The 13,511-nt window shown below is 34.3% G+C and overlaps 1 protein-coding gene across 7 annotated transcripts in view; it reads right to left on the reverse strand.

The window, feature by feature from the left end:
- The window catches only part of MECOM (MDS1 and EVI1 complex locus), a 551,717-nt gene that overhangs the window by 13,621 nt on the left and 524,585 nt on the right, over nt 1–13,511 (reverse strand). For 4 of the 7 annotated variants that reach the window (XM_090273584.1, XM_090273575.1, XM_090273617.1 and 1 more), the window contains 4 exons: nt 13,350–13,437; nt 8,519–8,545; nt 2,954–3,120; nt 1,778–1,855 (listed from right to left, as the gene is read on the reverse strand). In XM_090273584.1, the coding sequence (XP_090129710.1) occupies nt 1,778–1,855; nt 2,954–3,120; nt 8,519–8,545; nt 13,350–13,437 (360 nt within the window). The remainder of the gene's footprint in view (nt 1–1,777; nt 1,856–2,953; nt 3,121–8,518; nt 8,546–13,349; nt 13,438–13,511) is intronic. The other 3 variants (XM_090273623.1, XM_090273601.1, XM_090273593.1) reach the window with 1 other exon arrangement.

Raw genomic sequence — 13,511 nt, forward strand, 5'->3', positions numbered from 1 at the left:
GCTTTTCCAAATCTAATAAACATCATCTACTCTAATATAAATAAAATTGGCCAATAAGAATAATAATTATCTGTTACTTTATATCTTTCTTTTGCTAATGTTTTGGCCAAAAAGTTGAGTGCTCTTAAATAAAAAATCATTCCATTCTACTCCAATAATTAGTGGGTGGTTAAATGCCTAAGTTTCAGAAATACTTAAAATGAACATATAACACAATTATGAGCAGTACACTATTAAGAAACTGGCTGTAAAGTGGGGTCATGGGAGCCTTTGGGATCATGGTATGAAATAAAAACTCTGATGAGAGAGTTCCACGCCTGGGTTTTAATTCTGGGTCTATCAGAACCAAACATCAGAGAAGGCAATTAGCATCTGTGGATCTGAATTTGTTCACCTGTAAAACAGAGGAGCCGGGTAAATAATTAAGATCTCCACTTTTGCCAGCATTTTAGTTTGTGTTTTTAAAAATACACTGACAATAATGGCACAATATATTGGGTAGAATAACATCACTGAACTGAGGTATAAAGAAAAGAGTAAAATGAGCATAATATCATAGTTGCTTACCAAACCATTGGCCATAACAAAATGTAAGCGTGGAAATCTTTTGTTTCACTTAAATCGAATTCCTGGGATCTAAAATTTTCTCTAAAAGGACAATCACTTAAAACTTTCCATTTTTATATCTCTCTGAGACCTATTATATTAGGTCTCATCCTATCATATATAAAGTATACCTATCACTTATGATTAGTGATTTATAAAACATGTAGGGAAGCAAAGAATCTCAGAAAACACTTTATTATTTTCTAAATATAAGTTCCTCTAGTTTTCTCCTAAAATTTCCATTATCTTCAAATAAGCAATGGTCTGCCCATTTTCTTATTCTTGTATGTAAGAAGTCTTTACATAAATTATTTATTTTAATGGAAAAAGTGAGCATTCAGACAAAAATAATCTTACACATATGCAATACATAAGAATTTCAAAGCTGAATAAAATTACAATATTACTTAAGATAAATAACATTCACTCTTTGAAGAAATATTTATGAGTACTTAATAGAATGTGCAAAGCACTGCACATTAAATGTTGTAGATTATATTTTAAAACTGAAAGGGAGAACGTTGATTACTTTCATTCTTTAGTAAATAATATTAAAATTAGACATATGCCCCATGTGTCATGTGGTTGATCTTGACATTTAACAGAATAAGCCAAAAGGTCCTTTAGGAATTGTTGGTGGAATTGGTCCTCTTGCTATATATTCTGTTTTACATTTTCTACCCCTAGTTCCACATTTTTTTTCCTCCTGGGTTTAAGGCTCATTCCTTTAACCTCCCATTGAGACCTGTGGACATAAACTCAACTGTACTGGGAAAACAAAGTAATACACCAGTTGTTAACTCCTAGCAGATGTTTAAAGTTTGGAAATGGAGGCTACAATGTTGTGATTAGTATCAATTAAAAGAGCACTAATTATTGAGAAAAGAGAGAACTAAAATAATTATTAAATGGCTAACATTTTTAAAAAAAGTATTCTGTATTAGACACTGCTAGAACTTTTAAACTGAGATGTAAAAAGCTTTGATTAAAGAGATCAGGACTCTTAATTTTTATCCTCACCATTAATTAATTCTTCTGTGATTCAAAATTGAATAGACATACATTCAGACAGACACACCCTAACATATAGTTTCCTTGAAAATTGTGGCAATGAGTGTACTTTAATTATTACAATACTTAACAAGACATTTAGTAAAAGTCATTGTCAAACCTGTAAGGTTGCTCTCCTGTATGGGTTCGCAAGTGCCGTGTTAGGTTCGCAGACCTTGGGAAGATCTTGCCACAGTATCTGTTATGTAAAGATGTTTATAAGAGAAAGTCAGCACAATTGATTTTATTTCACTTGAGCTGCATAGAAGCCAGATGCTAATTCCTGATTTAATTAATCTTGCATGGAACTCACATGTCTTTGGTATTTAAAATTTGCAACAAAGTAATTCTACAGATATAAATAACTCTGCAAATGAAGGCTACATTATGAGAGCTGGTTGAATTTGATCATGCATAAGCAAGCAGTTTATGAAAATAGAGTTTAGTTTTGATGACCCCCACAAGCCTCTTTTATTAACTCTGTATCTTTATGTTCACAAAATGGAACCAGACAAGAGGATTTTAAAAAATGACAAGAGTCTGTGATTCTGGGTTGATGTAAACAGATTTCAAATGTTTCAAGTCATTTTACATGTTAACCATAGTGACAACGCTCTGTACATTGAGTGGTATCAGATCAGACAAGATTCTAAGACCTCATCCATCAAGGTATGTTTCCGTAAAATCTTTTCTGGAAACAGAGTGACACATTTTCCAAAGAGCAGATAAATTGATTTGTCTGAGTCAGATGCCACAAATTTCTAAAGACAATTCAGAAATTATAAGCATAATTTATTTTTTAAAGAAGAAAGCAGAAACAACACACAGGCTTACACAGGCTTTATTGTATTACTGATGAGTAACAAGAAATTTATTAACTAGCTTTCTTCACTTATCGACCTTATTCGTCCTTCATTAATGGCCTTATTCTTCAATGCCATGACAATTAATAGATGTATGCTTGAGGACAGTAGTATTATACTTTAGAATGAAAATAATTAACTGTGAAAGAAAATTCATAAATATCAAAGTGAAACAAGCTGATAATATTTGGACTGTTTCCAATCTCATTTATCACAACCAAATGGCCTGTGTTAAAATTCTCATTTAGTAATAAGTTTTTAAAACCACAATTTTTATATCTCACTAAATAAAGAGTACTTTGAAGTGCTTGAGATCTATCATGGTTGCTATTAATCATCCAATCAAGACTAATTTCCAAAACAAACAGCAGGAGGGCCTTTGAAATCAGAGGGGAGATTTCTGGAAAGCCAGCCATAATTAACTTTGCAGTTACCTGCAAGTATAGCGTTCTTTTCCTTTCCGCAGGAGGTTCTCTGGCAGGGCATTGGGAGGCGCTCTGAAGTTGAACATGGAGGGAACTGACTGTAGAAGTTCACTGGCCTCAGGTTTCAGCGCACTGAAGCTCTCTAGCTTTTCCGCCATGTTTTCAATAGCGGACATCTGAAATGCAAAACACAAGACCATAAAGGACCTGCCTGACATCTCTTCTTCTGTAATAATCCCCAGCACATGAAGAACATCATTAATAAAAAGAGAAGCATCAGATCTGCTGAATGAAATGGTCTGTAGAAAGAGGTCGTCATGTCTCAATATTAAACAAACAATAAGAGATTTATTGATTTTGGAAATAATAAAGGTTAGAAAGCTCATAAAACGCTCGATCTAGTTTTTCATAAGACCTTGGTTAGACCGTTTTATAATAATCTGATATACAATTGAGCAATGAAATATATGAGAGATAATAAAGCTAAATTAGATTTTTATTAAATTAAGTGAGAGCATTGGTATTGTGTTATGGATACTGACAGCAAACTGAAAATTATAAGGAAAGGAAGGCCATCTACGCCTGCCTAGTTAATGAAAACCATAGGAAGCATGGAGTCTCGTGAAGAGAACTCACAGCATGAAAAACATCAAGGGTTCCAAAGTTACAGCTTAAACCAAATGTGTATAATACAGAAAGAAAAATTAAATGGGTAAGGGGTGTTTTGACTATGTTTATTAATATCTTGATATACTAAATTTTATGTGGGATCATATATAAAGAATTCTGATGAAATATTAATTTGCCTGGACAAAGATGGAGTGGGAAGATCAGTTACTAATATTGTAACTTCATACAACACAATTTGGCATGGGTGTTATAAGGGGAGCAATTAGTGTACCTACACTCATAGAGAAATATTCTTGAATAATAACTACACTGACTAATTCTTCCCCTCAAACAATCTGATTTATTTTGTTTATAATCTTCAAGTTTTTGTCCACTTGCACATGTATTTGACAGAGTCACAATCAGCGGGTGGTATTTACTTTTAATGTTACTTGATCCTTAATGTCCAGAGTTAGAGGGACTAACCCCTTTCCTTCAACACTCTCAAAAGTTAAGTTTCTTCAGTGCTTGCATTTTATTTGGAAGCTGCTTACTACTGAACTTTTAAGTAGAAAAAGCAAGCTCTCAGGCCGTCTTGTTAAATCAACTCTCTCATTATTTATTTGGTTCTCAGGGCATTATGCCACTGGAGAGCTCAGAGAGTTGTTAAAAAGGTGTTTGCACTCTATATGCACTCCGTATGTTTCTCAAAGAGCTGTGGTGGTAGACCAGAAGACTCCATGCAAGGATTATAAATGGTAACAACTGCACATTCAAGCAACTGTTCAACCCAAGAGGATGATTCTTTTGCTGATGAGATGGCATGACAGATTTGGAGGCCTAGTTTATAAACTCAGGTTAAATAAAAGTCAACACTTCCCACTCAAAAAGAAAATTAACAAAATAATACATCCCATGGACATGCAGCTGGATAGAATATCATTTACTTCTTAAACTAAAGCAAAATCTTCGCAGAATTACCTGAACATGAGTCTCTTTTACAAAGGGAATATTTTATGCCTGATTCTTCAAATGACTATTCATGTTGTAGTTAGCTCTCTTTTTTTCTTTCCCTTTATCCAGGACCCTGCCCTCTCATTTCACGCCGGGACTCCTAATGCTAGCTACAAATTGCAACGTACAGGGTACCACTGCCAATTTGCCAAATGTCTTTCATCAAACACGGTGCAAAAAAATCTCAGAGGAAAGTCAAGATACATTTACTTGTCAGACGACAAATGTGAACGCATTGAGAGGCGGTAGGGGCTATAAGCTCAGGGGTTTGATTCATAATCACTCAGCTGCTAAAACATTCTGCACAGATGCAAGCGGACAGCACATTTGTCACTATGAAGGATTTTGACATGCACTGATCACAGGGCAGAGATATGGAATGATGATGCTGCTCAGAGTGGTTGGCGGAAACTCTGTCCCTGTAGAATACGGTCATTATCCCCTTCTAGCCAGAGTATTAGCATTTTCATATTACTTGGGATTTTATTTATTAAAAATCAATCCAGAAATACTTTATGATACTATTTTATTTGCATTTATTCCTTCTAATTGTTCCTTGTAGAAAATCATTTTGATATTCCATCCTCCACGGAATAAATTGTCTGAATGGAAAATGGCCTCTAGCCTTCAAGCTGATTAGCAGTAACAAGCCAGGGTAAGGGTCATGATCGCATATATTTATTGGACAGAATAGTAAGTGCATGGGTGATGATTATGAATGTTTTATTTATGTACATTTAATATTTGAGTAAAGTTTCATTATCTAGTGGTTTTAAATCATTTGAGTGTCCGCCCTGCCGACACACTCAGATTCCTGTGGCAATACATCTTATAGAAACACTTTTCCTTTTATATGGAAAATAGCTTACTCATGACTATTATTATTCTCTGCTTTCATCTCTAGCTCATATAAACTACAAGTCCTTCAAGTTATTTAAGAGCAATTGGCTGTTGAGAAATGTGTCTTGCTTTAGTAGCTGCTAATAGCTCCTTTTGAAGAGAGATCACTGTGATTACTTTACCTCAAACTGTTTCGATTTGGGAAAACCATCAAGAAACAAGAAAATATATTATGGGCTTGATGACTAAATAATGACATTCTTAAGGATAACAGGGGTTACCCAAGTGCCCCTCTCATAAACCACCCCCACCTTGGGCTTCTGTATCAAAAGAAGAGAGTATTAAATTGGAGTGGGGAAATGGGAGAGAAGATGGGAAGTGAGCTGAGGGCAGCTATTATCATCACACACACACACCAGCACCATCACCTTCCACCACTTTCTAACTAACTACCACTGAAGCCACATAAAAGCCATCGCTGAAACCTTCATAAGACATTCTCTTCGGCATATGACCTCAGCTAAAAAGAATAAGTTATCCCATTAGAAGAGACAGAAGTGACTTAAACATTTGCCAACTGGGGTAGTATAGCAGTTCTGTGACCAACCTCAGCCCTAATCACTGCCTTGAATTAAGGTGGTGGGTTAAGATAAGCATTATCTTGTGTATAAGTCAAAATCCCAACTTTCTCTGGCTGTCTGGTTGACTCCTTTGATGTTTTTCTTGAAAAACCATTCATTTTACAGAAATAGTAAGTTTTCACATTCATTTTAAAGTCTAATTTGGCATTAAAACAATTAATTTGGATAAATGGAACAGAATCTAGCTATGTATTTTTTCAGTTATAAAAAATCCAATGAAGAAGGCAATGTGTACTACTATGAATAAGAAATTTGCTGAGGATGGGAAAAGTAAAGGAAGAAAGTTAGCTCATATATTTTAGAAATGTATTGCTCTGTGTCCTATTAATGTCAAAAGCTAATCTCTGATCAGTAAATGAAAGGTTTTTTATGGAACAGTAATTTTTATTTATATATATATATAATAGTTGTTGATGGTATCTGCAGCCAGATGTCAGGAAGAGGAAGTCATTTCACCCCCTTCCAGTCCCCAAGAGGCTATTAACTTTATAATGACGCAAACTAATATTTAGACACAACTCCCCAGCTTTTACCAAAACAAAAATAAAGGTAGTTATATCTCTATTCAAATAAAGTTAGTATTTGTAAAAACATTTCAGCAAGCAAGATATCATCAACTGAGTCCTAAGCACTTAGCCTAACATTTATTATCTGGGCGCCAATAATTGATGACATAAAGAAGTTTCTCATTAAAACTATTAAAGTGACAATCTGATTATATGAAGTGATATGTCCAATGGCACCATAAATTATGTGACCCAATGTTTCACAAATTAGATTGCACATGCCTTTATCATAAAATAACTTTTCATAAATAAAAGTTATGATGGGAAAGTTTGTAGATTCAGTAGTTTTCTATATTTATTCCCTTGATAATCTTGAGAAATCTCAAAATTATGGCTATTTGGAGGGGAAGTAAATATTCACATGTTATCGTTATGTCACTCCATGTATCCCATTCAGCAATCATGGTTATGAAATCGCTTAAGTTTTTTACCACTAAACATAAAATCATACATCTTTAATATTTCTCATTAAGATCCTTGTTTTATATTACAGATATAAATCACACCTCTGAAAAACCAATGTATCAAAGGAATGGGAGTGTTTCCAAAGAACTACACTGCAGTTGTTATGCCACTGAATGATCAGCAAATATAGTCTAAGTTAAAATTTGAACTTGGCCTCAGAAGCTGTAGAACCATTGGTCATTTATGGAGGGGGCAGCGCCTTATGTTTGAAGTACCAACATAGCTACTGGGGAGTAATTCTCTACCTTAGAAAGCGAGGGCCATGAGGCACGACACTCAGGACATAAACTCTGCCAGGAAAGGCAGATGAGGAACACTGGAAATACAGGCCAGGATAATCAAAGAGCAAGCCCTTCTACTATGCCACTGTGCCTGAAGGTGTCTTTTCTCTCTCTCTCTCTCTCTCTCTCTCCCTCTTTTACAGTACTTTTGAAATAAATAAACTTAACCCTTAAAAGTCTATGGGGATGAGAAAAATCATAATCATCACTTATTCCACATAAGAAAAAAAATGGAGGAATTTCTAGTAAAGGAAAACCAACATCAGATAGAGGAAACAGGGAAGTGCTAAAGTGCTCCAACTTAAAATACTTTACATATAATTATATGTGGTGACTAAAGGAAAATTGAACTATATTCCAAAATTTTACCTATACATCAAAATCAATATATTTTGAGTGAAGAAGAGAATGGAGAAATAAAAGCATATATGCTTGGAGGAAATTTTGTAATATATGTTATTTATGTAAATTTCTATTGACCCAAGGTTTATTTGAAGTGAGAAGTAAATAAACACTATTTTTTACTTTGACTAAAAAACAAAGCTGTCTCCTAGTATCATTAACTGACAACTGACTGTATCTGGAAATAGTAACTGAAAGCTAAGGAAGTATGACCCAATGTTAAAAGATCTATTCACTAGCTACATATGAATTTTTAAACATTTAGTCTTATTTCTCCATATAGCAAGAAGCAAGTTCTGCCCTGGATATATGGATATAACTTCCAATGTCAGTTTATATCTACACATAAGTTCAAGTTTTATCCTTCTGAAGCCTTTATCAAAAGTATCTTTAACATGCTGATATAGGCTTCCCCAAATAACGGTTGTTTCCACTTAGGGACCCATCTCAAAGCCTCTTTTAATAACATGCTTCCAAGTGCCCCAAAAGAGTTCTACATCAAGGTACAATTATGTGGAATGGGTCAGCTTTATAGAATAAACTTCTTTCTGTAAACAATTTATAAGCACATTAAATGCCCAATTATAACTGAAAGTATTTTGCAGCTTCACAAGCTTGAAAAACTATCTTCTGAAGCCATATAATGTAACAGAAATGGGCTCGGAATTCTTTATGTCTGTAAATCAATTTAGAATATAAGTTGTTCTCCTTGTAAAGCTACATTCTTTAATAAAAAAATATAAGTAGGAAACTTACCCAAGTTCTCTGATCAGGCAGTTGGAACTGGGAGCAAAATTGAAACAAAAACAAAAAATTACTTCTGTATCGGTATGCTTACTAAAACCTATCCTTTAAGAAATAAACATTTATACTAACTTAGTAATTTTTGCTTATTATGTAATTATACCTTGAGTAAAAGCTGTGGAAATGAAAATTAAATATTTTTATAACACTGCTGAATTTCCTCTATTTATGTTAATCAAATTTTAGAATCAAGTTTATAAACCGGAATGCTCTTTTTCCAAGAAAGCTAAACACTACCTACTACCAACTCTTAAATAGTAAAGTAGATAATTTTTGTTTTTACTCATTGCAAAACATAATTCCTAAATTTTACTTAAATAAAAATAAGAAATTTCCTGAAATATATAGTCTTTTGCATTTTTACATTAATCACAGAACAAATTAACTATCTACTCAATGTAAATCATGGAGTAACAAAAGAGAATGTACTTGGGCTCCAGCCATCCATCAGTAGACAAAACATCTTAATTTAAAGAACTATAAAGGTCTAGCAGTTTATGACAATTTATGACAAGAATAATTGGAGAAAACCTGGGTGACTCAGAAGCTTTTCCAGGAAACATAAATGTTATCCCCTTAAAAATATCATTTTCCTTGGTTAAACAGGATATATTTTGCTATCACATGTTTTGGTTGGTAGCTTTAATAAGGAAGACACACAGGTTTTAAGGATGAAAAGGTTTATCGCAAAAGAAATGTAACAATAAGACACTTGTTGAAAGCTGAATAGAAGGATGAAGGGCAGAAGTCTTAAGTGATTTCACATTTATATATAAATGATAACTTAGAAAAGACTAATATTTTCCCTCCTTTGGGATGCAGTAACAGAATAGTCAGATGCTTTATAAGAAAGAAAAAGAAATGAATAAAAACAGAAATATAAATAAAACAATTTCTGCTGCAGATGTGTACAAAATCAAGCATCTGAAAATAAAATGCATATTTTATTGCTAATATTAAAAGTACAGGAAAATAAAACCAAGAAATAATTGCGATATTATTTTTATTATTATATTAACAATATAATATTGTTATCATCAAATGGTAATTCAAATGAGTTACCAATGTGCGCCAAGTACCCAACGGAGAAGTCAATGAAAAGAAAATTCCAAAAATCACACAGTATATTATCCCCTTCATCTCATCTACTCGTGGCTGTATCTCCTTTTCAAAAAAAAACCCTAAACTAAGACTCCACAAGTAATTATCAACCACTTAGTCAGGGAGAACCTCTGTAGTGCTACTTCTGAAATATATGAAATTAACTTATAAGAGAAAAAATAGATTAAATAGTCCTCTAGTGGCACAATGGAGCAAACATACTTCTTTGAGCATTGAACTAAGAGAAGAAATTAGACCCTGAGTATGATAAAAACCAGCATTTCTCTTTTAATTTTAATGTGTGTGTGCTTATATCTTCTAGGTATTTTTGACAAGAATTTTTTTAAAATACGCATTATTACTCAAAATGCAGTAACACTGCCTAATAATCTTCCAATAAAATTTAGTAAATATAACCTTAACCCTAACCCTTTCATTGATAAGCTACAGATAAGGAACTGTGCAAAGGGGCATGTTAAGAAGAACACAAAAACATATAAAAATGATAAAATCAGGTTTGCCCCAAAAATACCACTACCAAGCATTTATGTATCTATTTAAATGTTTATCTAAAGCACTGAGAATATGTGGTCTCCTCTTTATAATTATGATAACCCTGAGAAATAGAATAGGTATTATTCCCAACCTAAAGATTAAGATACATAACCCCCTGCCCCCAACAGAGGGCCCATGTGGTTGGCTCCAATATACTTTAAATGGAAAATGAAGTCATAAATGGTCTTAACCCAGCACTTACTTAGCTACTAAATCAAGCTCTGGGAGCAGAGGCAAGTCCCTCCATATTGGGTTCTTGCTCTGTGTCACCCTATTGCTGCCCTGCGAGGAAGCACAGAGAATACAGTACACATCTTTACAAGCACATCTCAATACGTGTTATAGATGCACCAAAAATCCGGCTCAGGGGAGGGCAAGAGAGTCTTTTACTGACATTCCTTGATATTCAAAATGGAATATTTCTGCATCCATTAATAATAAGAGCTTTTCCTTATTTAGGTCCTTCCACACGCCAAACACAGTGTTACATATCAGTGCATGAACACGGATCTTTGCAGCTGCCCTGGTGCGGCCGGAAGGAGTGCTCCCATCACACGGAATGAGAAGGTTCAAGAGAAAGGAACTGTGTTGTTCAAAACCTAAGCACTTGTGCTAATAACTAGTGAAACCACTTGTAAAGCATTTATTCCTGGCTTCAAAGTCTGGGTGGTTTTGTTTGTTTGTTTGGGGGGGGGAATCTTGAAGCTAGGTGAAATTTGATATGTTAGAAAAAAAAAAAAGGAAAAAAGAAAAATTCTACTGAAGCTTCAGAACATCAGATGTCCATTTTCTGAAGGCTTGATGAAAATAGGGCGACCCAAGTTTCTCCCAGGCAACAGTCTAAGTCACCTGTATCCCAGGGATATACAGCCATGACATGAAAACAGCCACAATGGTTAGAAATTAGTAAGGTATTTCTGTAGTCATTAGTAAGTAGTCTCTGCCCCAAGCACCCGGAATATCCCTCCTACCTCATTGCTCTGGCCTCCTCCCCAAACACCCTTCAGATAGAGCCCCTGCCCAGCAACTAAAAAGCATTAATAGTGGGTGCATAAAGGGCTCCAGAACCCTCCTCCAGAATGCATGAGTCCAGACAAATTGGTCAGCCTTCATGACATACCGGGGGTTAAGTATTTTGATTATCACTCTCGGGTCCTGTTTTAGTAGCAACACACAGCAATAGGCACCCCTTTGCACCAAGGTATGACATTTTGGTGTGGAAAGGAAACTCACTGAACTGTGCTCCCACATGCATGTTTGCAAAGGTCTGAGGGAATGATTGCTGTGCTCCAAGCACTATACATACATGTGCCTCATCTCTTGTGACCTTTCATCACCTTGGAAATATTAAAAGATAGTATATTGTCTTATATTCTATAATTAAACATATGTACATACTATATTTGTAACAGCTGCATGAACATATGGAGTTATAGGTAGATGAAGTCTCCCATCTTATAAATCAGGAAATTTACCTTGGCTAGCAGGAAATCTTTGAATTTCAGAGAATAGGGACCCTACATCCAACTCTCTCATCTTACAGATAATGAAGCTAGAAGCTGGGTAGACTGGGTCACTCAAAGACACTAAATCCCAATCTCTTTTCCCCCAATACCCCATGTATCCACAGCACTTAATTTTGAAGCGATTAATTACTAAGTTTTAAAAATATCGGAATAGGAAAACAACTTGATCATTGAAATTAAATGTATATAACTACAATATCTTTATAAGCATTTAGTTGCAATGAGAAAGGAAGTTACTAAGAGAGAGATGCTTTTTGTGCAATGTCTGTCACTAAGTGCATATTATGCTCAAGTTTATTAGTCCATGAAGCCTGAAAGTACAATTTAGATCAGCCTAAATATAATATGAAAGTACCTGAAAAACATTTACTATTTTAGAACTTGCTTCTTTTCCACAAAGTAAATTATATAATTTCTTAGCTTTCCTATATAAAGTGAATACTAACTGGAATATTTCTAACCCTTTTAATACTAAACTATATATTTTTTCTCAGTTTAAAACACAGAGAATCTTTGAGCACTGATAGACTTCCCCAGTTAACTCAGAAGATGATATTTCAGCTCACAGACTCTGTCATTCAAGACTTGGGGAAGGTACCTGAAGAAGTGAGGAGGTAAAAGATACAGTGTGGAGGTGTAGCAGAAAAGAGTCATATTCTAAAATGATATAATTTAATTACCTCCTGACTTTCTAAAAGATAGTTACATAAAATTCCACCAATTTTATTAGAGGAACAGAAGGTTTGCTTTGAATATGATGTAACAGAACAAATTGGTTTACAATTTGCGAGCATTTTATATAAAACTGCTTTCTGTTTATAAAGACCAGAGCTTATGTTTTAAAAAAAAATTAAAAAGAAAATATCATTAAATCATGAAGCCAGATTCAAGATGTTTATATATGTGTTCTTTCAGTACAATTCTCCACATTTGAATTAGTACGTAAACCAGTTCTTTTTTTTTTTTTTAAATGACCAAATATGTAGGGGGCACAGAGATACGCAAACAGATAAAACGGTTTTGTATTTTCCTTGCAATAAGAAACTGTATGTATTTTGATAAATGGCCACAACTCCACTCAGCAAATAGCTCTGTGTATTGGGGTGAATTCCTCTGCAATTACAGAACTTTTCTGGAATGCCCAGTGGTCTCTAGATAAATTCCTTCTCCCTCTATGGTAACAACTTGTCAGGTAGACTCATTTCCTGTTTTTATCTAAGCACTATAAAAACCTTCACGCGTTTGGGACAAGTCACAGTGTGATCCATTACTTACTATCAGCAACTTCTAAGCACAAGAGACAACTTCAATATTTATTCTCTTAACTGAATTTTGCTAACACCAAAATACACTTGGGCTCAATAAGCAGTTAATAGCAGACTATAACTGAACACCAAAACCCATGATGTTTTTACACGTATTTTAATTACTTTTTCTTTAAAGACTATGGATTTTAATACTACTAGAATTTCCTGTGTTCTTCCACACCAGCGTCAGAGGAAATCCTAATGTTCTCAAGATTTCTTTCATTTCACTGCACCTGCTTTTCAGGATCAACAAGTTAGTTTACAAGCTTGAAGTCTCAAATTCAAAATACTTACTTGTGGGTGAAATAAGAATCCTGGAGAAGGTCTCAAGTATTTCTCTTTTAAAGCTTCAAGTGGATCAGTTAGTTTTCTTTTCTCTACTCTGAAAGGTTAAAATTAGATTTTGGATATGAATCAGTCTCATATATCAATTACTACATAATCGCTGGCATTTCA

This window comes from Furipterus horrens, unplaced genomic scaffold, assembly GCF_987537825.1.
Source record: "Furipterus horrens unplaced genomic scaffold, mFurHor1.1.pri manual_scaffold_1, whole genome shotgun sequence".
NCBI lineage: Eukaryota > Metazoa > Chordata > Mammalia > Chiroptera > Furipteridae > Furipterus > Furipterus horrens.